General features: G+C 43.1%; 1 protein-coding gene across 3 annotated transcripts in view; it reads left to right on the top strand.

Annotated features, from left to right (window-relative positions):
* Kif13b (kinesin family member 13B) overlaps positions 1 to 26,661 on the top strand; it is a 146,889-nt gene that overhangs the window by 76,040 nt on the left and 44,188 nt on the right. For all 3 annotated transcript variants that reach the window (XR_013109314.1, XM_034497345.2, XM_034497344.2), the window contains exons 14-26: positions 4,453 to 4,583; positions 7,387 to 7,473; positions 8,817 to 9,007; positions 9,438 to 9,648; positions 10,954 to 11,116; positions 12,429 to 12,575; positions 13,833 to 13,982; positions 14,292 to 14,420; positions 19,158 to 19,328; positions 20,485 to 20,642; positions 22,605 to 22,737; positions 25,628 to 25,774; positions 26,336 to 26,365. Coding sequence is in view for 2 of the 3 variants with exons in the window: in XM_034497345.2 (XP_034353236.1) it covers positions 4,453 to 4,583; positions 7,387 to 7,473; positions 8,817 to 9,007; positions 9,438 to 9,648; positions 10,954 to 11,116; positions 12,429 to 12,575; positions 13,833 to 13,982; positions 14,292 to 14,420; positions 19,158 to 19,328; positions 20,485 to 20,642; positions 22,605 to 22,737; positions 25,628 to 25,774; positions 26,336 to 26,365 (1,848 nt within the window). In the remaining variant the exon portion in view is untranslated. The remainder of the gene's footprint in view (positions 1 to 4,452; positions 4,584 to 7,386; positions 7,474 to 8,816; positions 9,008 to 9,437; positions 9,649 to 10,953; positions 11,117 to 12,428; positions 12,576 to 13,832; positions 13,983 to 14,291; positions 14,421 to 19,157; positions 19,329 to 20,484; positions 20,643 to 22,604; positions 22,738 to 25,627; positions 25,775 to 26,335; positions 26,366 to 26,661) is intronic.

Genomic DNA, 26,661 nt, shown 5'->3' with positions numbered 1-26,661 from the left:
CAGCAAGATGTGAGGTGTGCCTCACATTTCCCAGGAGCCTAAATTAATTACACATAGATTCTAGGCCATGGTCAGTACATACCAGGTATAGTTTCTTCCTCTCCGATACGTGATTAATGTGACTAAGAAAGTAGAGCTGGCTTTGATGAAGTTGTAGACAGTTGTGAAGAAAGGTGTAATTTCACTTCTAAGAATACTCACAGTGGCTAGTGTCCTTTTGCTTTCTATTACTGTGATAAAAGACCATGACCAAAGCAACTTGGTGAGGAAAGGGTTCAATGTTAGCTGCCAGTCCATCATGAAGGAAGCCAGGACAGGAACTCCAGGCAGCAACCTTGGGGCAGAAATGGGAGCAGAGACTGTTGAAGAATACTGCTTACTGGCTTGCTCCCATGGTTTTTTCAGCTTGCTGCCTTAAATCATCCAGGATCACCTGCCCAGTGGTAGCCTGGCCTTTCCACATCAATCATTAACTAAGAACATGCCTCATAGACTTGCCTCAGGCAGTTTGATGGAGGTACTTCTCAGTTTAGGTTTCCTCTTCCCAAGGGACTCTAGTTTGTTTCAAGCTGACAATTGATAAAAACAAACAAACAAACAAACAAACAAACAAAAACAACCAAGGAACACAACTAGTTTCCTGCTTTTCATTGAGGGGATGCTGGAATAATTGCTTAGTGTCATTTTGCTAAGTCTCCTTTTTCTTTTAACTGAGTGTCTTATCTGATGTTTGCCAATGCTATGAGTTAAATAATGTCTTTACACAAACACATATGTGCAGATCTAGTGCAGAGTGAAGGCTTTTCTCGTTTCTTACACACTGGAGGAGGTTGCCTCTGGCTAGCTTCCTGGCTTCATATGAAGATTAGATATATGAGCAGATTTTATAGACAGAAACACTGTACAGCTCTACTCTGTTTCCTATCCTGCTTTCTCCCACACATGATATTTTTGCCTACTAAAAGTAATATGTTAGATCAAAGAGAAGGCTCCGTTGTTAAGAGCACTGGCTGCTCTTCCAGAAGATCTTGGTTTGATTCATAGCATTCATATGGTGTCTCTAATCACAGCCAGAAGTCATGGTTCTGGCCTTTATTATCAGCAACTGGGAGGCAGAGACAGCAGGATCTCTTGAGTTCAAGGCCAGCCTGTTCTACCTGAGAGTTCCAGGACAGTCAGCGCTACATTGTGAGAGACATCTTAAACAAAAGAAAACAAACAAATCCCACTGTCTGCACCTCCAGTTTTGAGGCATCCGGTACTTCCTTCTGGCTTCCAAGGGTACCAGGCATTCAAGTGACTCATAGACATTCCTACAAAGTACCCATACACATAAAATAAATAAAAAATTAAAAATAATATGTCTTCACAACTCTCATGGCACTTTGAACAGTGTTGGCAACAGAGGCTGCAGGCACTTGTAGACTTCAGGAATATGCACAATAGAATAGGACCGAGGCACACACTGACCTAGGTTCCCAGAGTTTAGAATTACTTCTATTTCAGAGATGGTATAGTCCAAATTACAGGTTGCACAGAAAGTCAAAACAAAATAACACACACAAAAAACAACCTGGTTGATGTCTGTTCTATAAGTAAAAAGTTCAGTAAGTCAGCAGTAGCTGTTTGGAAAGGAACTTTTGGAGAAGTCAGAACATTTCTGGCCCCTTGTGTGGAGGAGCTGGTTCTCTTCCAGAATGGTCAGCCCCATTTGGGCCCAGTCTGAGGCAGTGCCAGGCTTACCCGATGGCAAGATCATACTCATGACAGGGCACATTCAGAAGGGTGAGCTCAGTCTAAGAACAATCTCTTTTTAGAAAATGCCACCATGTGGGATGGGGGAATCTGGAGGCTGCACTTTAAGTCAGTTTGTGTGGATTCGACTTCAGGTTATAGGAGTTTTTCCTCTACAGCATGGCCCTCCATCTTTATTCTGCTATACCTCACACTGTCATCTTTTGGACTTCTTACACAGATAGAGACGCAGTTCCTCACTAGCTCATCCCGTTTTGTGTACCCTGTATCATCCTAATGCAGCTTTAGCTACTCATTAGATCATCCATCTATCTATCTATCTATCTATCTATCTATCTATCTATCTATCTATCTATCTATCTATCTATCTATCTAATCTCTATCTACCTCCCTCTTTCTTTCTTTCTTTCTTTCTTTCTTTCTTTCTTTCTTTCTTTCTTTCTTTCTTTCTTTCTTTCTTCTTTCAGGGTGTAGCATGTTTCTGAAACTGAGTCTCAGGCTGACCTTGAATTTAACAATCTTTCAGTCTCAGCTGCTGAGTGCTGGAATTATAGGCCTGTCTATACCTAGGAGATAGTCTTTGAGAAATTTCATCTTTTTTTCTGCTGTTACTTAGAGCACACTGTTGACTTGAACACTGAGCAGTAAGGAGTTGGCATAGTTGATTCTTTTGAAGTTAGTATCTGGGATTCTAGCATACTCTCCAAATCACTATAGCCTCAAGTGAGAGACTGAGATTGTCCTTTATAATATAAACTCCATCTGGAACTCTACAGTTTCTTGTGTCTCTAGGGATCAGTACCCTTCTGATACATGGTGCTTAGAGTATTTGTGGAAAAAAATGCATTTTTTCCCTACAACTTGGATTATATTTTTGTCTGTCTGAGTTGGTGTCTTCTGTTCCTGCTGACTTGTAATTCGCTCTGTCTACAGGTACCACTGCAGGCTGTTTCTTGTGTTGGTTGTGCCAGCTGAAAGAGTCTTGGATAGGTTACAGTTCAAACAAAGAGGAAAATAGCATTTGCAAAACAGAAACTCAGTAATGACTGGTTCTTAAGTGTTATGAGGGCTCAGAGCAGGTAGAAATCAGGATATCCCTGCCTTGTACAGTTTCTGTGCTGGTTGTAATGGAGAGTATTAGGTATTTTCTCTCCTCTGGGTGACATAAATATAGACCAGATCAGACCAGATTAAAAGCAGATAAGTTCAGATTTATTAGGTGTTGCTCCTGGGCAGGTTCATCTGTCCCAAAGAACGGGGCTAGGGAAGTCTTGAACCCTGGCTAAGGCAAGAAGGTTTTATAGACCTTCAGCATGTAAGCCAGGAACTGGGACTGTGCCCAGGTATGGTCAGAAGCTGGGCACCTGGGCAGGCACTTGGGCAGGCTGGCTGTATCAGGATGGAGGGCTGCATTGCCTGCCAGGAATGCATAACTGAGCTTTTCCTCTTCAGTTTTTCATTGTGGGTGGGGTTGGGTAAAGGAGGACAGACAGGGTTTCCCAGCTTGTACAGGAGAGAGCAGTGGGCTCCAGCAGAATTGTGGGCAAGAAGCCTATTTCAGTGTCAGCTGAGCAATTAACCTGGGGCAGCGTGACAATAACTAGGTAGCCGGTCCAGTTCTGAAGATATGACACTAAAAGCTGAGATAGAGGGTTCAGAGAGATGATGACTCAGTGGTTAAGATCACTGGCTGCTCTTCCAGAGGACCTGGGTTCAATATCAAGCACCCACATGGTGACTTACAACTGTCTTTAAGTCCATTCTCTCAGGATCTGAAGTTATCTTCTGGTCTCCACAGGCCCTGCCTGCCCACAATGCACAGACATACATGCAGGCAAAACCATACATACACTTGAAAATTAAAGAAAAAACATCTTAAGGGGGAAAAAAAGAAAGAAAGACTCTGAAATGAGGCACACATGTGGAGGTCAGCAGAAAAGTTGTGGAAGTCAGCTCTCTTTCTGACATTCTGGTTGTCAGGCTTGGCAGCAAGTACCCTTACCTGCTGATCCATCTTGCTGGTACCCATATGGTTTCTTTAAACAGTTTTTAATCTTTGTAGTTGTCTCATTTTTATTGAGACTAGATAGTTTTGTTTCTTTTTCTTGTCTCCTGAAAGACTCTCAGATAACCATAGCTTGCTTTGAACTCTGTGTATCTAAGGCAGCCCTCAAACTCCTGATCCTCCTCTCTCCACCTACAAGGGCCAGCTCTGAAACTGTAGTTTTCAGACCATATTTTGATATATTATTGATACATAGCTTAAGCTCTGAGAGTGCTATAAAATATTTAAAATCAAGATGGTAAGAAATAGAAAATGTGCCGGGCGGTGGTGGCGCACGCCTTTAATCCCAGCACTTGGGAGGCAGAGGCAGGTGGATTTCTGAGTTAGAGGCCAGCCTGGTCTACAGAGTGAGTTCCCGGACAGCCAGGACTACACAGAGAGACCCTGTCTCGAAAAAAAAAAAAAAAAAAAAAAAAAAAAAAAAAAAAAAAAAAAGAAAATGTAAACAGACAGGAATATAAACTTTTATTTTGAGCTCAAATAAGACAGAGACTGGAGGGATATTGCTTCTTTTAAAGAATTTAATGAACTTTCGGGCCACCATCCATTTGGTTTTAGAGTGTGTGGCTGAGGCCACTGAGCAAAGCTGATCTTAACAGAATTATTCACAGTGAACTCTGCTTCCTTTTTAGGAGCACACGCTGATAGGGTCAGCCAATTCTCAGGACATCCAGCTCTGTGGAATGGGCATTCTCCCTGAGCACGGTATCATAGACATCACGCCTGAAGGCCAGGTCATGCTGACTCCTCAGAAGAATACCAGGTAACATGCTTAAGTTAGTGTGAATTATATGAGGTGCAAGAGGATTGAAGGACACTGGCCTGCTTTTATTTTCAGCCTACTAAAGTCACCCTGCTATGTGCCATACCCTTTCTATTTAACCTTAGCATCTATCACATTCCCACTGTCCACACCCATGTTGTCATTAAAAAAAAAAGATTTATTTACTTTTTAATTATGTGTATATATATGTATGTATTATGGGTATGTATATGGAGATATACATATGGGTGCAGGTGGTTAAGGAGACCAGAGGTGTCAGATTCTGGGAAGCTGGAGTTATAGGTGGTTGTGACCACAAGTGATTATAAGCCACCTGATGTGGGTACTGGGAATTGAACTCAGGTCTTCTGGAAGAGCAATATATGCCTTTAACCACTCCAGGCCCCTTTACTGTATCTTTTTTTTTTTTTTAAAGTATAGAATAGAGTTTATTGAGGGCATGGGGAGGGGAGCCAGGAGGGTAGTAGAGGCAGAGAGAGAGAGAGAGAGAGAGAGAGAGAGAGAGAGAGAGAGACAGACAGACAGACAGACAGACACAGAGGGCTGGCCATGACAATGTGGAGAGGAAGGAGGGGGGAGGGGACAGAGAGGCAAGAGAGTAAGAGTAAGAGATTAAGAGAGAGGGTAAGAGCCCCTTTACTGTATCTTGATGTGAAACTTTTCTAGGCTTCTTTTATTTTCTGCCCAGCCGGCAGGCTTACCTTTGGCTCGGGTAGGAAGTCCCTAGACTCCTCCTCTGCTCTGCCATTCTTTTAACTTGTCAGGTCCCATTTGACCCTTAGGGCTAAGCTTTGCCAGTGTCTATGTGAGAGTTCCCTGTTAGCTACACTTTTAATGATGGAAGTAATTCCCTAACTCTCTCTCATACAGTCAAAGCCCAGTTCTACCTCAAGTCATCCTGACACCCCATCATTATCAAATGCAGTCATTTCATATACTATCCCCAAGTCTGAATGACAAATCTAAGGAGTTCAATTTCAGATAACTTCCCAATGGTCTTCAGGTGGAGGATATGGACAAAAGTTTTCCAGAACTTGAAATTCTTGTTAAAAAATGCAATTTTGTCACTGGCAATGAACATTGCCAGTTGTTCTCCTTGGCAATAGGCTCCCTCTGTTCACTGCTCACCAGGAAGACTGAAGTGCTGCCTTGTGTGTGTCAGAGCATCTGTGGCATAAAGCAGTGGTACTTTCTGGAAACTTCTCATCTTATCAGTTGTGATAGCAGAGGTGTTCTGTGCTTAGGGGTCGAGGTTTACTCAGGGTTTATACAATGCCATACTACTTAGTCCTAGGACAATCTAGTGGAACATTTCTCTCTGATGAGACTGTGTGTGCAGCTTCTGCCTCACTGTGTGTGCAGCTTCAGCAGGATGGCTCAAGGTTTATGAGTGTCAGCACAGGGACAGGCTGCTATCAGCATGATCCATGTGAGTCTTAGACAGGACAGCAGTCAGGCTAATAACTGGTGTAGTCTATATGAATGTCAGCTCGGCCTCCTGTATTTCTTTCTTAACTCATTGTATTTGATGAATGGTACCATAAAGCCGTAGGTGTGCTAAGTTTAGCACATCACAACTCTATATTTGAGCTTGTGCTTTGAATGGCCATACAACAGAAGCAAAAGGGTCAGTTTTGGTGTTTAAGAATTCATATGGGGAACAAGGTTTGAGTGGAAATAAGAAGTTGTGTGGCTGGAACTGCATAGGAAATCATTGAAGCATAAAGCCAGGTAAGAACATAGCTTAGTCAGCTGTGGTGTCTAGTACTGAGGAGGCTGAGGCAGAAGGATCATGAGCTCAAGGCTTACATAGTGAGAGCCTGTCTCAACAAACCAAACAAGGTTTATTGCTTTACAGAGCTTAAAGAAACTCAGACACTGAGTTCAGCAGGCTCTGCAGAGGAAATGGAATCCAGAATAGACTCGGATTGTGAAGATGACTCTAGGGGCTAGAGAGGGTGGTTCCTTGTCTCTTGATGAAGTAATAAATGGTTTCCCTGTGGAGGAAGAGTTGATCATGTTTAGTGTACAGAAAAAGAAATCTAGTTTCAGAGGAGCTGAGTTTCATTGGAAGAGAGAAGGAGGAGAAGCAGAGGACCCCCTTGTGAAAGAAAGAGAAGGCCCTCCATGTCAAGTTAAAGAATTTGTACTTGACAGCCCACTTGTCAGCCAGTGAGTCACTTGGCAGGACCGAGGCGTGGGGCTGGTATCCTGGGAATATGTACAGGCGTAGTTTGCTGCTTGTTTCCCGTGCATCCAAATTCTTTCCATGCTGTTCTACCCACCATGTCTACTGTGGAAGGCTTCTATCGAACTAAACAGTGCGGCTGAACTGATGCCACTTCTCTGGATTGAGAGGATGTGAAGATGGTCTCTGCCATGGGTGGAGTTCCCTGGAGATCTCATGTTGTATCCCTGGTCTCTGCCACTGTTTCTAGAATCTGGCCACTTGACTCCTTATCCAACTGGGTTGGCCATGCTTTGTTTCACTGCTCAGTCTTGCCTTATTACTGTCCTGGCTCCATATTTACTCCTCGTTACTGTCTAAGATGGTCAGAGTTTTGAGAAACAGATTAATCTCTGACAGTATCATCAGTGAATGCGTAGAACTTTTGAAGACTGGAATAGTAATGCTTAATGTTATCAGTATTTGAGGTAAGTGAGTAAAGATGTAACTACAAATATTTAAATTCACCAAGGGCAGGTTTTCCTTGAGGACATTTAGGCCAGTGGAAGCAGAGAGTGTGATAATCCTATTCATGCTGTCCTCTGTCCCCCACAGAACATTTGTCAATGGGTCTTCTGTCTCCAGCCCCATCCAGCTGCACCATGGGGACAGGATACTGTGGGGAAACAACCATTTCTTCAGGTATGACATTGCTCACATCCCTGAAAATGGGAGGCCATTGAAGATCCTGCTCTGAAACAAGAGTCATTTTAAGTGTGAACGCCATAAAATGACACCTTATGATGTATGTGCTCATGCTTGTATGATTATGTTGTATGCATGGCTTATATGTCTGTTCATATATATGTGAACCCTGGGGCCTTAGAATGTCAAGTCTCCTCATTAAAAGTACTAAGCTTTTGTACATCTCTTTACTTTTCTTCCCCAGTGTAAGATCCCCTCCGCCCACCAAAATCTGGTATCAGAATTAATTCATCTTTTTTTCTGATGGGTTTGCTCTCTTCGTCTGTCCGTCATCTGTCTGTACACTGCTGTTTTTCCTTTTGTTTGTAAAGCAATAGTAGAAAAGCTGGATGTAGTTTCCTTCTCTCAAAAGGAGGTCGGTGGTTTCTCTCAGCTTTCAGGGAGTTTCAGCACACCAGACACTGATGGCTTTAAGCAGGTCGTATATTCTGAGACAGAATGGGAAGTTCTGGCGAGGTGGCTGCTAGAGTGAGCTGTGCCTCTCAGAAAGGCCATGGCTGTGGTCTACCATTTTCTTGACATTTCCCCATGGCCTAGCTGTGCCCCAGCAGCCATGAAAGAAGCTTTCAGCTCACAGGAACAAGGAAGTAGCATCAGCCTTACAGTCCTCTCATCAGGGCACTAGAAATCCTCTTAGTCCCCTTGAGTGGACTCTGTCCAGTAGCTACAAGAGAGATGCTGTAAAGGAAGGTTCTCACCTGTGACCACAACACTGTTTCCCAAATATGGCTGCTGTTGTGCTTCATGGTTAGGCAGACTGGCCACTATAGAATTCAAAACCTGGTCTCTTCTCTTTGTCCTTGGCCAATGTGCTTCAGCTGTCAAATGGACTTTTCTCATAACTGTTGCTGATCCTTACCCATATGTTACTTGCTGTTTGAATTTAGAGGAAAGGTTAGGTGGATGCAAGCTTATGGGGAATGCTTTTCACTTTTTTGCTTTTCACACTACAGTGTTGCTAACTGGTCTTGAAGCCCCTCAGATGGTTCTGTATGGCTTTTGTGTGCACTATGGTGTTCTACTTCTAAAGTCTCTGGAAACTTGTCACCATATCTAGTTCTCTGTCCTTAGGTGGTCTTCAGCTTTTCTGTATTACCCAGTTTGCAAAAGTTGTGTGGGTTCTGCTGTAACCACGTGTACACACGTGGATGTCTTATGTCTACTACTAGAATATGAAGCTGTGCCATTCCCTTGGCCTCAAACAAATGCCAGTATGTAGGAAATGGAATGAGTAAGTATCCGTGTTAATTAAAAAGTAATGTCTCTTATTTCACCCCAAGACTCAATCTGCCAAAAAAGAAAAAGAAAGCAGAGCGAGAGGATGAGGAGCGTGAGGCATTCCTGAAAAATGACAGCAGTTCTGAGCACCTGGATGCAGATGGTGACTCCTCCAGTGAGGTGTCTAGCGAGATCAACTTCAACTTTGAGTATGCACAGATGGAGGTGACCATGAAGGCTCTGGGCAGCAATGGTGAGCACAGGCTGTGCTTGTGGGAGGGGCTAAGTGTGTTTCTGATGATTCCTTCCCTTGATGACCTCTGAACTCTGCCCTTGGCTATAATCGATTGTATTTGCAGAACATTCCCTTTCTCTGCTGTGGACAAATCACTGCAAACTTGTCCTCAGGGGTGGAATTTCCTAGGTTTTAAGTATGACTGCTGTTGGCTTCTTCTTATATTTTTGGAGCAATAAGTTTCATGCAGAACATATTTTTGCCCTTTATTTTTTTATGCAGACAGTGTGAAATCTATCTAAAGTATGTAACACAAGAAACTGGCTGTAAGAAAGCCAAATTCCCTCAGATGGTATTGGATTATGGCAGTTCGAATGATGCATGTCTGAAGTATATCATTCTTTCCTATTCATTACGTTTCTTTTTCTTTTTTTCCACACATGTTCAGACCCCATGCAGTCCATATTGAGCAGCCTAGAACAGCAGCATGAGGAGGAGAAGCGGTCTGCTCTGGAGCGCCAGAGGCTCATGTATGAACACGAACTGGAACAGCTCCGAAGAAGGCTATCTCCTGAGAGGCAGAATTGCCGAGGTGTGGACCGGCTCTCCTTCCACTCGCCCAGCGCCCAGCAGCGCTTGAAACAGTGGGCTGAGGAGAGGTAGGTGTGCAGGACGCCCTGATTTGGGTAGCTCTTGTACTCCTTACCTAGGAAGGTTCTGGTGGGGAATACTAGATGATGCTTGGAAAGAATGACATTTCCAAGACTGTTAGAGCCAAGACTCACTTGCGGAACTCCCTCCCTTCTTCCTTCTCCCTTTGCTTCTTTCCCACCTCTCCCTTTTTCCTCGTTCACTTTTCTTTTTGTTTTTGTTATTTTGAAACAGTCTTATCCATATGTATAAGTTGGCTTTGAAATCACTCTGTAGCCTAGACTGGCCTGCAACTTAGAAACTTCCTGCCTCAGTTCCTGCCTCAGCACCCTGAGCACTGTGGTTACAGGTCTCTGCTTACGTGCTGGCTTTTTTTCTTCTCTCTGTGTTTCTTTAATATCACCGAGGATTGAAGCCATGGCCTAGAATATGCTAGGCAGGCACTTTACCTCCAAGCTGTAATCCAGCTCTTACTTTTCATTTTTGGAAAGATGGGAATTGCTGGTACATTTAGGTTTCTTTAAAACTGCCCATATTATCTGCGTTTGTGATGCACGCCCCTAATCCCAGCACTCAGGAGGCTGAGGCAGACAGATCTCTGCAAGTTCAAGACCAGTCTGGTCTCAGGGCAAGTTCTAGGTCAGCCAGGGCTACATAGAGAGAACTGTCTCAAGAAAACCATCACCAACAAAATACCATGTTAGATACTGCCTATTTTCAGTCTGTGTGGCCTTTTGCTTTAAATAAAGAATACTTTACCACTGTATCATGCTTTAGATTCTGAAGGTTGGTAGATTTTTCTTTTTAAAGGGGGAAAGAAAGTTGATTATCTGGACTGATGAGGTGAGGTAGGTACAGCATGATACTAATATGATGCAGAGTACCAGCTTGATCTCTTATGGCCTGATTAGCATGGCACTAAATGTGTCTCCCATGGTTTGAGAGTGCAGCACTAACCTCCTGTTACTCCGATCTGCATACAGCCATCATCCCTGTCTGCTGGAGACTGACAGGCATGTAGAGTCTCCAGTCCTACTGCGAGGATCTTGAGTTGATCAGGATGCTTTGTGTTTCATATGCAGTTGAGTTTGCAGAGCCCTGCACCTACCTGTGGGCAGCTTGCTATGCAAGGAATGCTGTGCTTGTGACATTGGTCTAGAGACCAGTGTGTGCATGGGGCGGTGTCAGTACCCTGTTCTGTCAGCGGAAGAGAGTTGTGAATGAGCCGATTGTGACCATGCTCTCCCATATGCTGTTTTGTGTGTTATTGCTACCTGCCTCTACCAGTCCTGTTTTTTTATTTTATCTTAAAGAGAGGCAACATTGAATAACAGCTTGATGAGGCTGAGGGAGCAGATTGTAAAGGCCAACCTGCTGGTACGGGAAGCTAGTTACATCGCAGAAGAGCTGGATAAAAGAACTGAGTATAAAGTTACCCTCCAGATTCCAGCCTCCAGTCTGGATGCCAATAGGAAGGTGAGGTATCCATCTTCTCTACAGCAGGGATGCCATTCCAGAGGTTGTACTGGACTCTACCCCTCGTGTCTAGATTAGTTGAAGCTATTTCCTTCTGTTTTCTGAGTTGTATGTGTCTGTGTGTATATACTGTGTGTGTCTACTAGCTGCTAGTCAAGTACTCCTTGCTCTCCTTGGGCCTATCCTTTTTTCATACCTGATTTTCATTGTTTTTTTGTGACATGGCCTCAAATTCAAGGCAGTCCTTCTGCCCTAGCCTCCCAAGTTCTGGGAGTACAGGTATGAGCTACCACACCTTCTTGGATTTTTGAATTGTAATTTATAATAATAGTTTAGGCTGGTCTTGAACTCCCCATTCTCCTGCCTCAACCCCCTGAATGAAGTATTATGAGTATTTCCACCACACTGGAAACATCACTGGTCTAGAAAGAGTGCATAGTGGCACTTAGTTCATATGCAGTGTTGTCCTGGCTCTGCATGATTGTCTGTCCTTCTAGTCATTTGAAGTAGGAAACTTATGACGTGTTTTGCCCTCAAAAGAGTGACTGGGGCACCCTAGATAATTTACTCTTGAAAGGCATTCCAGGTGGCTACTCTTAAAAGTTTACTTTTTTGTTTTAAAAGATTTATTTTCTTATGTATTCAGGTGCTTTGTCTATATGTATGCCTGCAGACCAGAAAAAGGCATCAAATTGTAAGCTGCCATGTGGGTGCTGGGAAGGAACCTAGGACCTCTGGAAGACCAGCCAGTGGTCTTAACCACTGAGCCATCTCTCCAAACCAAAGTTTACTTTCTTAGCATTAACATTCTATTTATTTAAGCAAATGAAAAAAAAATCACCAGTTTGAGAGATGGCAGGATGGCTCATTCGGTAAAAGATGCCTGCCACTGAGATTGACAATCAGAGTTTGACCCACATGTTAGAAGGAGAATGCCAGCCAGTTCCTGCAAGATGATCTCTGACCTTCGTGTATACACACACACACACACACACACACACACACACACAGAGAGAGAGAAAGAGAGAGAGAGAGAGAGAGAGAGAGAGAGAGAGAGAGAGAGAGAGAGAGACTAAGAAAGAGGGTGAAAGAGAGGTAAAAACCCCACACTTTTAAAAAAATTGTTAGTTTGGACTGATGGTACACTCCTGTAGTTCCAGCCTTTAGGAAGTAGAGGCAACAAAGAACAGAGGAAGATCAGGAGATTGAGGCTAGCCTGGGCTACATGAGAGCCTGTTTCATAAGAAAGAAAAAGGAAACGTTTTATAACTATCTCAGCTAACTTTGCCTTGTTGACATCTCTTGTTTGCAGCGAGGCTCTCTGCTCAGTGAACCTGCCATCCAGGTGAGAAGGAAAGGGAAAGGAAAGCAGATCTGGTCTCTGGAAAAGCTGGAAAACAGGCTTTTGGATATGAGAGACCTCTACCAGGAGTGGAAGGAATGCGAAGAAGACAGCCCGGTAAGCTGCTGAAGAGTCGCGTCCCCAGTAGTCGAAGAAGGAGCCACACGATAGTGAATCTGCCCAGCTCTGGGGACATTGAATGCTTTTCCAAGATTGTTGTTCTGGTTTTAAAGTAAAATTTATTTTAAACCTTAAGTTGTTGAGCTGAGTAAGTAGTTGAATAGTTGGTCATGTGCATGTTTTCGTTTGTATCTACTCTTTTCTCTTTGGGTTCTAGCAGAATTTCCCCTTTCCATCTGTTAGTGAGTGCGCCTGTCTCAGCTTGCTCTGGGGGTCACTTTGAGGCAGGGTGCAGGTCTTCTCAGCACGATGCAGACAATTACTCTGCAGTTGATGGGTTTACATTCATCAGTGTACCTTGGTATTTGTACTGCTAGGAAGGTCTCTGAAGGCATTGTGATCCCAAAGTAAGTGCCCACCTCTGTACTGGTGCTGGCTCCTCTGTAGGCAGGTGGGATTGTGGTGGTACACTACCACAGCCGGCTACTTATACCAGTGTTCTCAATCCTGCTGGTCCACTTTCCACATGGAGTTGCTTTCCTCCTTAGCCTTTTCATTCATTCATTCATTCATTCATTCATTCATAGATTATCATCAGTAGAAATTACTTTTTATGGTTAGGTGATATTTTTGCCTAAATTCATAATTTTCTTGAGTAGTCCTCTCCTATTTTGACTTAGAGATAGGTATGAAAATGAATGCCAAATGGGCTGAAAAGATGGCTCAGCAGTTAAGAGCATTGACTGCTCTTCCAGAGGTCCTGAGTTCAATTACCAGCAACCACATGGTGGCTCACAGCCATCTGTAATGGGATTTGATGCCCCCTTCTGGTGTGTCTGAAGACATCTATAGTGTACTCATATACATTAAGTAAATAAATAAATCTTAAAAAAAACCAAACAAACCCAGAGTGCCAAAAAAGTCCCGCTGCTGTTGTTGCTGCTCTAATTTGCAGTAGTACATTTAGCAACTGAGTAGGGTCTTGCCTAAAAGATCAGTGAAGAGATTAGTGCTCAGCTGCTTCTTTACATTCACTGAGGCAGGAGAATCTTTGTGAACTCAAAACAACCACTGTGGTCTGTATAGTGATTTCCAGACCAACCAAGGCCATGCAGTGAGACCCAGTCTCAAAAAAAAAAAAAAGAAAGAAATCAGGATATAATGGTAAAAGTTGTTGGTCAAATGAAAAATGAATTTATTTTATGGGATTCTTTTTTTTTTCTCATGAATTTGTATGTTTGAAATCTCTTTTAGGTTAGCCGGTCCTACTTCAAGCGTGCTGACCCATTCTATGATGAACAGGAAAATCATAGTCTCATCGGTGTGGCCAATGTCTTCCTGGAGACCCTGTTTTATGATGTGAAGTTACAGTATGCTGTGCCAATCATCAACCAGAAGGGAGAGGTTGGCTATCACTGCCTCAGTCGGCAGACAGCTCGGGACAGTGAGGGGTGCTGACAGGACACTTGTTAATACCTTTGTTTTTTAACCAGTCCTGACTAGTGATAAGTATTTGTCTTATGGGCACCCTATGTTTCCATAGGGCTATAAGGAGGACATTCCTGTTTTACTCAGATTGCAAAGCAGCTGTTAGAAACTCACCCTTTACTGTCTCCCACATTGTTACCTCCTGGCTTTATCAAGGAAGACAGGTCCTGGCAGGGAGAAAGAATTCAACCTAGAAGCCAGTGTTTGCTTTATTTCCTTTTTCAGGTGGCAGGCCGGCTGCATGTGGAGGTGATGCGACTCAGCGGGGCCATTGGGGAGAGGATTGCAGGAGGAGACGATCCTACAGAGCTCAGCTCTGAAAAGGAAGCCCAGGAGAACAGGCTGGTCTGCATGGTAAGCCAGAGGCTAGAAGGAGCCCAGGTGGGACCATCACTGAGATTGTAGGTTATACAATAAACTCATTTTCAACAACTTATAGATACCTGTCTTCAAAGAAGTCTTTTAGTGTTCAGTATTTTAGGGATTGTGTTTTGACATACTTCTGGAAAGATTCTTTCAACATTTCCAGTACTTTTTCTCTGTGGCCTTGGACCAGTCCCCTCCTCCTCTGCCACTCAGCAGTCAGGGTGAGTGAGCTGCTTACCTGTCCGGCCCATATGAGTTTTCCATTACCAGAGCTCTCCAGTTCTGCTGAAGATCAGTGTTTGCCTCTCTGTGGTCCTATGCCTTAGCTGTTTCATTTTTACCTGGCCCAGCTTCTCTGTACCTCCCTGGTTACTCAGTGCCTTTGCATGTGCCATTCAAACCAAACAGTTCCTAGCCCTTTCTGTCTGGTCTTCCTGTGCTTGTTGTTCATGGCAAACTGTGAGTGTTATGTTGAAACCCTATGTCAGGTACCATGGTAGAGCTGAAAATGCCAGGTTCCTGCTGTCCAGTAGCTAGAGATATGTGGGTATGAGCAGAAGCCTCTGGTGTATCATCCATTGCGAGGATACAACAGTTGCCACATGTCCTAGTGTACAGAGAAGCTGTAAATTCAGATGGTAGGTTCTGAGGGAAAATGAGGAATATTCTGGAAGAATGAGACTGTAAGAGAAGGTGTTAGCTAACACCAGATTTACAGGGGCTGTGGTGTTTGCTGGGTGATATGGAGGGTCTCATGATTCTGGCACCTGCTCCCTCCTCTCTCTTTATGGTGCAGTCCTTGTCTGAATCTCCAGATGCCCCCTAGTGGGCCAGTGCTGCTAGTGGTTCAGAATCCTGACAAGATTTGGTGACAAAATTATCAAGAGTGTGTAGTACTTAAAGGAGATGATTAGAAGATCTGGGAAGAAGCCTTGGTCAGATCTTGGTTCTAAACTCATCCTAGGTCAAGCTTCTTCCTCAGTAAATATTTCTACAATTGGGGTTGTTGAAAGGAGTAAGTTAGCACACAGCCATAGGAAGGGGGAAGCTAGTGCTGTTGAGAGCTGAGCTGCTTTCTGCAACTGTCTGCATGATGAGGAGGCCTGTAGTGCTCTGAGACATGAGCTCCTGCAGTGGGAGGGGTCAGTTCTTAACTCACTGACAGTCTCGCTCTTACTCAGTTGTTCTCAGCTTCAGAACCTCTTCCTTGAGGTCATGTGCTTGCTCATCAGATGTTGAGATGTAAACTTCTGGCTCCATCTGTGTGGCCATTTCTGAGATGATAGTGATTACATCTCTGGGAGATCAGCTTTCACAGTGTAAAACAATGAGAATGATTCCCACTAATGGTGGCATACAGCCTTATCCCAGGATTTGGGAGGCAGAGGCTGGTGGATCTCTGAGTTTGGGGCTAGCCTGGTTTACAGAGTGAGTTCTAGGACAGCCAGGGCTACACAGAAATCCTGTCTTGAAAAACCAAAAAAATAGAAAAAAAAATCGGTCAATCAGAATAGTAATTCCTTAAGGTCATAAACTGTGTAGTCAGCTTTCTTAAGTGTCTTTGGTGGCATTACCCAGGTTTCTTTTATCTCCAGATTCTGTACTCTCTCAACTTGAAATGTGTTTGTTGGAGCACCTGTGTTGTCCTGTTGCTCTGTTCGTTGTCATTGCATGGCATGCTCAGAGGCGTTAGACCCAGCTTGGGAGCAGCAAGGTGTAATGCCCCGCAGACACAGAGTAGGAAAGCAAGAGTGATATAGGCGGTGGTGTGTTTTTCTGTCAACATTACTGGTTTTTAAAGTTGTCTTCATGTCATAATGAACTTTTAGATTTAATATATTTGTCTTTGTGTCCTGGGCATTCATTACTTGTGTCAAAGCTCCAGTACTTCAGAATTTGAGTGGTGGTAGTCCCTTCAGTTGATCCTCGAGTTCTGCAGACATGATAGGTTTTGGGTACAGTAGATATTTTGCCTCGTCTTGTATACATTTTCTTTTCTGGACCCAGAATCCACCATTTCTTAAGAAGCAGTGTTCATTTAAGTTGCACATACTTCTTAGAGATCAAGCCCTAGCTGTAGGGGCTCATTGTGTATAAAGACAAGGGCAGATAAGACATAACATCAAGAGAAGCTCCTGTGAAAAGTTAAACTGGGGACAGTTTCTGTCCCCGTACAGACATCTGCATTCATTTTCCCGTAATGAAAGAGTATGCCCATATTTCTGTTTTCAGACACATTATATTGAAAGCTCCAGGTGCCATCGATTCCTGCCAGTTCACTTTGGTTCCTTCATGTTGAGCTGCAAGTTAGTGCTATCCTGACACCTTGTGGCGGTTTCAATTTTTGTAGTAAAATTAAAAACAACAACAACAACAACAACAACAACAACAACAACAAAAACCCAAACCAAAACAAGAACAACAACAAAACCAGCCTATGTGCTTGGTATGTTTTCCTCATTCCTGGTGTTCTTCATTCCTGGCAGTCTCAGCCCTCAGGAGCTCCTGCAGAGGGCAGGTCAGCACATCTGATCTTGCCTTTTGTTTATTCCAGCCTTAGACTGAGGTTCATTTCTGTAAGCTAACTGCTTTCAGATGGAATTCCATCACAAATCAGCATGTGTGTTATGTCAGCAGCACCTGGCCCAGCAGACATTTATCTCAGTGCTTTCAGTACTGAGGCCTCAGCTCTCTAAGGGCAGACCTAAATCTTCCCTCTCTGCTTAGAGAAAGCTGAGTTTAAGCCTTTAATTTACACCACACACAGGCTAGTAAGTGACAAGGATCCTTTTTGGTCTGTGTAATGCCAGGGGCTTGTGATCATCCTCCACAGCACATTGCCTCACTTAAGGTATATAATAAATATTTTAAACATGTAGAAAGTCTTAAAATTTTTCCTGGAAAGTATATCCTAGAATACTGATGGTCAGTTTGATGTGGAGAGAGAAAGCACATCAGCTCTCAGAACCTAGCTGCATGGGTGGTTCAGGCTTGTTGATAAAACAGGAAGAAATGACATAAAGTGACATCAATGTTCATTGTTGACCTGTTATTCAGGAAATCTGCTTTTCGTGATTTTATGTCTTCGGAGTTCCTAAATGCCACGTTATAGTTGAGGTTGTGTAACTCAGAATATATACACCACACAGTCCAATTTATTCTTACTAAATTTATTTACTAGATATGAAGTGACTCAGATGACTTAGGAAAAGAGAGCAGCTGGAAAGTGTTAACTTATGGCCAGTTCAGTTGTGTGAAGACCTTCCTGGGCAGACTAGATGCCCCAGATTAAAAGTGGATCTTTCTCCCTCAAAGATCCAGATGAGAAGTAAGTCTTCCCACTGCAATTGATTAATTAAGGAAAAAAAAATCCCTTACAGGTGTACCTAGCTATTTGAGTTTTCGTTAGTTCCAGATGTAGTCAAGTTGACAACCAGGAGTAGCCAGCACACATACCATTAAGATGTAGTATAACTAATAATTCTAGGATTTACTTCATAATTGTGTGGTTTTAACACCCTCACAGAAACTCCAAATTGAGATCCAGATACTGCTGCCAAAAGTATTTAAGAATGTTTGGCTGCTTTGAGATCAGTGTGGGCAGCTGGAGGCATGTCTCAGTGGTTAGGAGCATTTGCTGCTCTTCCAGAGGACCTTGGTTCTGTTTCTACCAGCTACTTATACCAGCTCACAACTGCTTGTAACTCCAGCTCCAATGGGTTTGATGTCCTCTTTTGAGGGCACCTGCCCCCCCCCAAGGGGTGTGTGTGTGAATGTGTGTGTGTGTGTTTCTAAGTAAGTGTGTAAGTGGGGCTGGAGAGATGGCTAAGAGTGTTTGAGAGTACTTGCTGTTCTTTAAAGGACTGGAGATCAGTTCCTAGAACCCATGTCAGGCAGCTCATGTCTTCCTGTTACTCCACCAGTGCATCAGATACCTTCTTTTGAACTTCACAAGAACCTGCATACACTCACACACAGTACACACATATCCATATAGTTAAAATAATAAAATCTTTTTAAAAAAGGGTTCTGATGCAGGTATTTTCTCTGGGGTGTTGGTCCTATTGGGCATGTGCTTGTGGCCATACTTTGTAATCAGGGACTCTAGTATCCTCTCATCCAGAGCTTCTTTTGAGTGTTTTCTGGCATTTTCCAGGGAGAGGGTATCAGGGTAAATGTCAGTGTAGAAAACAGAAACTCTGTGGTTTTCACCTCCTCTGTTCTTCCCTCCACATGCTCAGTGAAATTCCCAATAGAAGTAAAATAAAAACAAAGTGATGTGATCGTAGCACACAGCATTTCTGTTTCAGGACTCAGCTCCTTCTTATACTTACCTTATGATAAAGTAAGTGCCTGTCCTCTCCTGAAGGTTTGCTGCTTATTTACTCAGACATGATTTTGTGCTTTGCTCATTGTGCTGAATGGCTTTGTGCTTTCCTTATGAAATGTTGGGTACTGTTGATTTCCAGAACCTTCTTCTGCAGTAGTGATGATGGTATCCTACATTCTGACAAACCAGGATTCAATGCTCATCAGCTTCTAAGTGCTGTCCAGAATTCACCCTAGTATCTGCTGTTGTCACCCTGTGTCAGGCCTGTGTCCTGTGCTCACACTGAATGAGATATGCCTCACTTAGGTGAATGGTTGTGACAGAGTCAAAGCAGGACCTGAATTAAGTACTCCGTGGAGCCTGCTGGTAGAGACAAGAGCCTTCTTTCCTTTCAGGTTAAAATACTTCAAGCCACAGGGTTGCCGCAGCATCTGTGCCACTTTGTCTTCTGCAAATATGACTTCTGGGATCAGCAGGAGCCAGTGACCGTAGCCCCTGAAGTGGATACATCTTCGTCTCCCACCAGCAAGGAGCCACAGTGTATGGTTGTGTTCGATCATTGCAGTGTGAGTTCTTTTCAGTCTGCCTTGGTGTTGAAGTTATTCATGTAAACACAGCTAAAGAGTGAATGCTGTATCTTGGATGGTTGTCCTGGTATTCATGTTGGGGAGTTTTCTAGTCCTAGACCAAAGTGTTAGTTCATTCAACATGTCCACAGTCAAGAGTTGACTTCAAAGAAAAACAAGCTTGTGTTCATGTATGTGAGCACTCTTCTCCAGAGGGAGTCTCTTTCATAAAAAGGTTAAGAAACTAATGTTTTAGTGAAAATGAAGGTAGTAACAAGACCAGAGACCACCCTGCTGGGCATGCCATGTTCTGCCATGTTGGTTGGTTACTTTTTCAGCTGCTCCTGACCTGTTGTTATTTTTTAAAATATTATTTATTTAATGTATATGGGTACACTGTAGCTGTCTTCAGACACAACAGAAGAGGGCATCAGAGCCCATTACAGATGGTTGTGAGCCACCATGTGGTTGCTGGTAATTGAACTCAGGACCTCTGAAAGAGCAGTCGGTGCTCTTAACCACTGAGCCATCTCTCCAACCCCGACCTGTTATTATTAATGATGATGTTTTTGTGGGCTGAATAAACTAAAAGTAGTAACTATCACTTTACTTTCGGCTGGATACTATCAGAGTTTGGACTGGTTTTTGCTATTTTTGACCCACAACAAAAATGAAAACAGGCTTCCAAAACATTGCTAACAAAACAAAATAATTTGCTATTTTTTCAAAGTGAGAATCTTTAAAGTTCAAAGTAATAGCTATGTTTGTGTATTTTTTTTATTTTAAAAGATTATTTTTTTTTTGAATTCTGTGTTTCTTTATGTGTTGTACACATGAGTTCAGGTGCCCACCGAGGCAAACAACATTGATCTCCTGGATCTGGAGTTGGCTAGGCAGTTGTAAGTCACCAGATGTGGGTCCTCTGGAAGAGCAGTGCTCAGTCTTAAGCTTGAAGCCATCTCTCTAGTCCCTTTCAGAGCCATATTATATATGAAAGCAAGAGTGTTAGTCTGTTAAATGACCATCTGTTCTATGAGGAAAGTATGCCACTGTTTCTCTCTTCCTTCCTTGTATAATTAAGGATGTGACACCTGGTTTAAGTAGTTGCAAGACCAAGCAAGTGTGTGCTGCTCTGTAATGAGCTGTTGTGTTTCAGGAGTTCAGTGTTAACATCACAGAAGACTTTATTGAATATCTCTCAGAAGGGGCCCTGGCTATTGAAGTATATGGACATAAAATGAATGATCCCCGGAAAAACCCAGCTCTGTGGGATTTGGGAATCATCCAAGCAAAAACAAGGAGTCTTCGGGACAGGTGAATCTTTTGAAATTACTTAAATCATTAATTAATTTTTAATGTATCAATGCTCTGTCTGCATGTATAGCTGCATGCCAGAGGAGGGCATCAGATCCCTTTACAGATGGTCTTGAGCCACCATGGGGTGGCTGGGAATTGAATGCAGGACTTCTGGAAGAGCAGCCAGTGCTCTTAACCACTGAGTCATTTCACCAGCCCCAACTGGTAAATTTTTGATATTTGTTGGATTCCCATTTCTAGCTTTAAAAATTTTACTGGAAACAACCGTCATTTATTTTGAAATTATTTTGCTTTCCCTTGTATATATGTGATATGTACATGTGTGCATAAATGTTTGCATGAGTGGAGTGTGGGTGTGGGCTAGTATCTGTGGGGGTCAAATTTGACATGAAATGTTTTCCTCAGTCACTCTTTACCTTATTCATTAAGGCACAAGGCCCCTCATTCAAACTCAGAGCCCACTTAGTAGGTCTAGTTTAATTAGCCAGCTTGCTCTGGGGATCCTGTGTCTGTATGCTTAGAGCTATAATTATAGGCAGGCATTGGTTTATCCAGCAGTTATGTGTGTTCTAGACTCTAGTGGGTCCTCATGCTTGTGCAGCTAGCATTTTAACTATTGAATCAGGACCATTATTTTTATGAATTAATGGTCACCTTTTTCCAAGCGTCACCACTCTAGGGCTGTAGTCTACCAGTAAAACTTCCTTAGAACACCGAACTTCATAGAACAGTGGAAAAAAGCATGTGGGCGTTTAAGGAGCAACAGTGAAATGAAGTTCAGGAGAAAGGTCACTTACCACAGTGAGTTTTGTCTGATTAGCTAGCCGTGGAGAGACGGATGGCAATCTACGGTAGCATTCATGTTGACACTGTCTCTAGCTCACAGATGTTTGTTGTTGGTCCCTTGTTTGACTTTGTGCTGCTGATGTTTGAACCCAGGGCCTCTCGAATGCTAGGCAAGTGCTGCACAGGTCTGCAGCCCCGGCTCTTTCCAGTTCTGAGTGCCATCAGCATGGGAGGAGGTAGCTCATTTGGTGGCATAAGCGAGTTCAAAGGGAATGACTCAAAGAGGCAGTGTTTTTGCTGCCATCTAATTATAGATGAGAACCAGATTTTCTTTTTTAGCAAATCCTAAATTAGAAGGTGAGATTTTTATTCTTTATTCTTTAATTTTCTTACTAATTGACCTGAGAGCACATCCTTGTCAAGTCATGGATGACATCTTCCTAAGTGAAGAACATCCTGTGTTTGGCTTCTGAGTACTGACGAGAATATTTCAATCATTGGATAACCATTTTCAAATGTATTTTTCATGATGCTCCCCCCATGAGTGTTCTCTCTTCCCCCCTCTGTGTATGTGTGTGCACATGCACGCGTGTTTTTGTGGGTTTGAACTCTGAGCCATTGTTCTAACCCCATGTTGTAATCTTCTAAACATAATAAAAGTACAAGTGAGGTGTAGCCCACTGGTAGAGCATTTGCTTAGCACGTGAAGGCCACCTGGATTCAGTCCTCAAAACTGGAAACAATGGCAAAATGAAGAACCATCCTAGATTGGTGTCGTCAGTTTGACTTTGGGTACATGTTATTTGTCATTGTATGCTGTACATTTCTTTCTGATCTAAAGATCATTTCACTGGACTTCTTTGTTTACAGTCATTCTTACTGTAAGGCCCTACGCTGTCTGTATTGAAGTAGGGAGGCATGGTTTGGGGGCTGGGGAGGTAACTCAGTTGACAGGGTGCTTACCTAGCATGCATGAAGCCCTGGGTTTGGTTCATAGTACTGTATAAATTGAATATGTTGGTGCACACTTGGAATCTCAGAAGAAAGAGGCAGGAATATTGAAAGTTAAAGAGTACCTTTGATTGTATAGTGAGTTTGAGCACAACCTGGTATATATGAAACCCTGTCTAAAATTAGAAGGGTAATTTCTTAAGATCTGCATGTATTTCCTAGGTGGAGTGAAGTCACCAGAAAGTTGGAATTCTGGGTTCAGATCTTGGAACAGAATGAGAATGGTGATTACTGTCCTGTGGAAGTGATTGCTGCAAAAGATGTCCCAACAGGAGGGATCTTTCAGCTCCGACAGGTACCAACATTGTGACATCATAGTAAATTTCTTGACACTAGATGGCTTATACTGGATTCTTTTAAACAGAACTTTCAATAATGATGATGAACTATAAAATGGTCAAGCCCATTTATTTGAAATAGTTAAATGTATTGATGTTTATTTATCTACTGTGTATGTTTGTGGGTAGTTGTATACCACTGTGCACATGTAGAAGTCAGAGGATAACTTGTGAGACTTGGTTTTCTCTTTTCCTTCAACATATAGTCCTGGAGTTTGAATTTAGGGTGTTAGGTGATGGCGGCAAGATCTTTTACTTTGCCATCTCCCTGGCCCCTTCCTAGGTTTTAATTTTCATTTCAATCCCATTTCTTGTTTTCTTTTTTGGTTTTTCGAGACAGGGTTTCTCTGTGTAGCCCTGGCTGTCCTGGAACTCACTCTGTAGACCAGGCTGGCCTCGAACTCAGAAATCCGCCTGCCTCTGCCTCCCAAGTGCTGGGATTAAAGGCGTGCGCCACCACTACCAGGCATTCAATCCTGTTTCTTATATAAAAATGGTCTCTTATGTACATTTTCTTCTATTGTCAAAAATCTTACTACTTAATGATGTTTTAAAAGTAGTTTCTAAAAGGGTTAAAAATAAGCCTTTTGAAAAATATTTTATTGTTTTGTATATATGTGTCTGTATATGTGTGAGTTTGTATGCCATACGACACAGTGCAGGTCAGAGGACAATTTAGAAAAGAGGTTTCTCTCTGCTGTTTGGGCCTTGAGAATTGAATTCAGGTCATCAGGCTTGAAGTAAGCACCTTTACTGGTTGAGCCTTGTTGGATTAAAAACAAGAAGTGTTCAAGGAAAACTTAGAATTGAAGAGTGAGACTTAAGGCAGACATACCAGGCAGCTTCATGTGCTCATGAACATAAGAGAGGCAGTTCAAAGTGGCAGAGACAGGGAGGACTGCTGGCTCGTTGCTGGCCCTGCCAAGTCCTAGCAGTGTACTTGTGAGCTTCTTCACCTGGAACAGAGAGGGGTTAGCACCAGCATCGTGGGTTTGGGTGAGAATTAGGAGAGTGTTGTATAAAGCCCTGTGCTTGACACATGGCAGGTGTTAAGTGTGTGTGTCTGAGTCCATGCAGGATAGACTATGGAGCCCTCACCGATCACCCAGGTGAGTGGCCATCTGTCAGTCTATGCTGCTGACTGACAGTGACAGGGCAGGCCTCTATACATAATTAATGTGTTTCTTAACGAAAAGTGACAGTCTTCATCGTGAAGGGTTTCTGTACATGCCCACATAGCCTCCTATTGCTGACCCTTCCTTGCTTTTATGTCACATATTACAGAGAGTGGAAAATATCAGTGTAATTTGTACAAATAATTGGAAGTACTCTTTTTACAACAGTATGCCTCATTTCAAAAATCTAGTAGGCTGTTATCTAGAGTTTTCATATTTTAAGATATAATACTAGGGGGCTCAGTGATTAAGAATTCTTTCTTCTCTGCCAGCTCTCAAGTTTGGTTCCCAGTGCCCAGGTCACATGGCTCACAATCACCTGGGATTAAAGGTCTGCATCACCACTGCCTGGCAGTTCTTATTTTTAAAACAAGATTGAATACTGACTTTGGTACCCTGCACTTTAACATAGGCTGCAAGTGTTTTTCTGCACCTGTCACTTTAGTGACTGGTACAGGATGTCACACTTTAAACAGTTGTCGGCATTCCACATTCGATATAGGTTTACTACTTTGTTCTTCACTTCAGAGTACTTATCCATGTACTTGATTGTTGAATTGCTGGGGCAAAGGTTGCTTACAGTTTGAAGTTTACCTAGCCCTAGAACAAGCCTGACCAGTTTAAATTCCTGTCTCACAGGATTGATACTGTTTCATAAATCTTGATCTCTATTGGAAGTAATTTCTAGCTTAGCAGGTTGAAATAAAAGCTCTCATAGTGCCGGGCGGTGGTGGCGCACGCCTTTAATCCCAGCACTTGGGAGGCAGAGGCAGGCGGATTTCTGAGTTAGAGGCCAGCCTGGTCTACAGAGCGAGTTCCAGGACATCCAGGACTACACAGAGAAACCCCATCTCGAAAAACCAAAAATCAAAAAAAAAAAAAAAAAAAAAAAAAAAAAAAGCTGTCATAGTTACCTTGTCTGAAAGTTGGCCTTTTTTCAGTCTAGGTCTCCTTAGGTATCCCTAGAACTCTATATAGCCCAGGATAGCCTAGAACTCTATGCAGTCCAGGATAGCCTTGAACACAGAGATTTTCCTGCCTGTCTCTGGAGTGCTAAAGTTACAATGTGAACCACCACACCTGGCTCACTTGAACATTTTTTTTAGATATTGCATTTCCTTTGCTTGTGAGTTTTCATTTCCCTGGGTGTCCTGTCACATGCCAGTGCCAGCATTTGGCAGGCTGAGCCAGGAGGATTGCCTTGAATTCAAAATTAGTCCAGTATAGGCAGTGAGTACTACATCAGCCAGAGCTACATAGCAAGCCCCCATCGTTCATAAAACACATTTGTTTTTAGTTTCTTATTATTTAGAAATTATAAAAAAAAAAATGCTCATTTTGAGCGAGCCTACGGTGGCGCACGCCTCTCGTGCCTGCCCTTGGGAGGCAGACACGGTCGTGTTTCTGAGTTTGAGTCCAGCCTGGTCTCACTGTATCAGTGAGTTCCAGGAAAGTTTTAAAAAATGCTCATTTTGTTTTGTATCTGTTTGAAGGAAAATACATTTTCCTGACTAGTTTAGAATTTATGCTTTAGAACTTAACAGAGATAGATGAATGTCTCTAAAGCCAAGCATTTTTCTGTATCAGCCTGTAGGGGTCTCTCTAAATCAGAGTTTTGAAACTCAAGAAGCTGATTTTTGTGTGTGTATGTTTCCAAATCTCTGTGCTGCAGGGGCAGTCTCGGCGAGTTCAAGTTGAAGTGAAGTCTGTGCAGGAGTCAGGGACTTTACCACTGATGGAAGAGTGCATATTGTCAGTTGGCATTGGGTGTGTCAAAGTTAGACCACTCAAGTCCCCTAAGATCCATGAGAACGTCCATGTAAGTTTCTGAGCCTGCTCTGCTTTTTGAAAGGAAACAGCAGAGCAGAATCTTTTGAGACATTGCTGCCCCTGCCCTACCAGGGGTGTCTCCTTCAGTGCACTGTCTTGACAGGAGCCCCTTGTACTAGGTTGTTACTATGTGTTGTCCTGGGTGTGGTGAACTGAGAGTTAAAACCTCTCATCCTGGCAAACCACCAAGTCTAGCAGTGATTAACTTCCTTCCCATGGCCCACCCCTCTAAAGAACCCCCCACTGGCTGGTAAAGACTCTTTGCCAGCAGGTGTTTGATTTCCCCTGGAGTAGGGGGTGGTAAGCCCAGCAGGGAGAGCATTGTACTGACTCTGAAAAGGTCAGGGGAGCCTCTTCACTTTCCCCTAGAAGCTCCTAGTCTTACTAGCTTCCTGACATAGGGAGCCTGGTGAGGCTGAGTGGGAGGCCAAGGTTTGATGTATCAGTTAGACAAGAAGACAGGAACTGTGGGAGAAAATTGTGGTTGTGGAGGCCTGATTTGTGGGTAAATAATTGTTTTGGGTCTACATAATATGCTGTTTTCTTTTAGGAGGAAGAGGAGGACATGGACAGCTACCAGGTAATTGAGCACCTGTTGGCCTCATCAAATCAGCTTGATTCAAGTACTTAATTACACAGGCCAGGTTCTTTCTGCACTGCTACTTGATAATTAAACAGTTCTGCTTTTCCCCAAAGTCAAACAAAATATGGAATGTTGTGTATTGTAGGGGTTCATGGGCTAGGAATAGGACGCCCTGTGACAAAGTCCTTTCCTAATCAGGGATACTGCATTGGGCTGTTACACAACCAGCCCCCAGCTTCCTTGCCTGGGCTCTCCATGAGCTGAGTCACCCACGGTGGGAGGGAATGGAGGTG

This window comes from Arvicanthis niloticus, chromosome 3 (assembly GCF_011762505.2).
Source record: "Arvicanthis niloticus isolate mArvNil1 chromosome 3, mArvNil1.pat.X, whole genome shotgun sequence".
Lineage (NCBI taxonomy): Eukaryota > Metazoa > Chordata > Mammalia > Rodentia > Muridae > Arvicanthis > Arvicanthis niloticus.
Note: the sequence above shows the minus strand (reverse complement) of the source record. Positions and strands in the feature narration are given on the sequence as shown.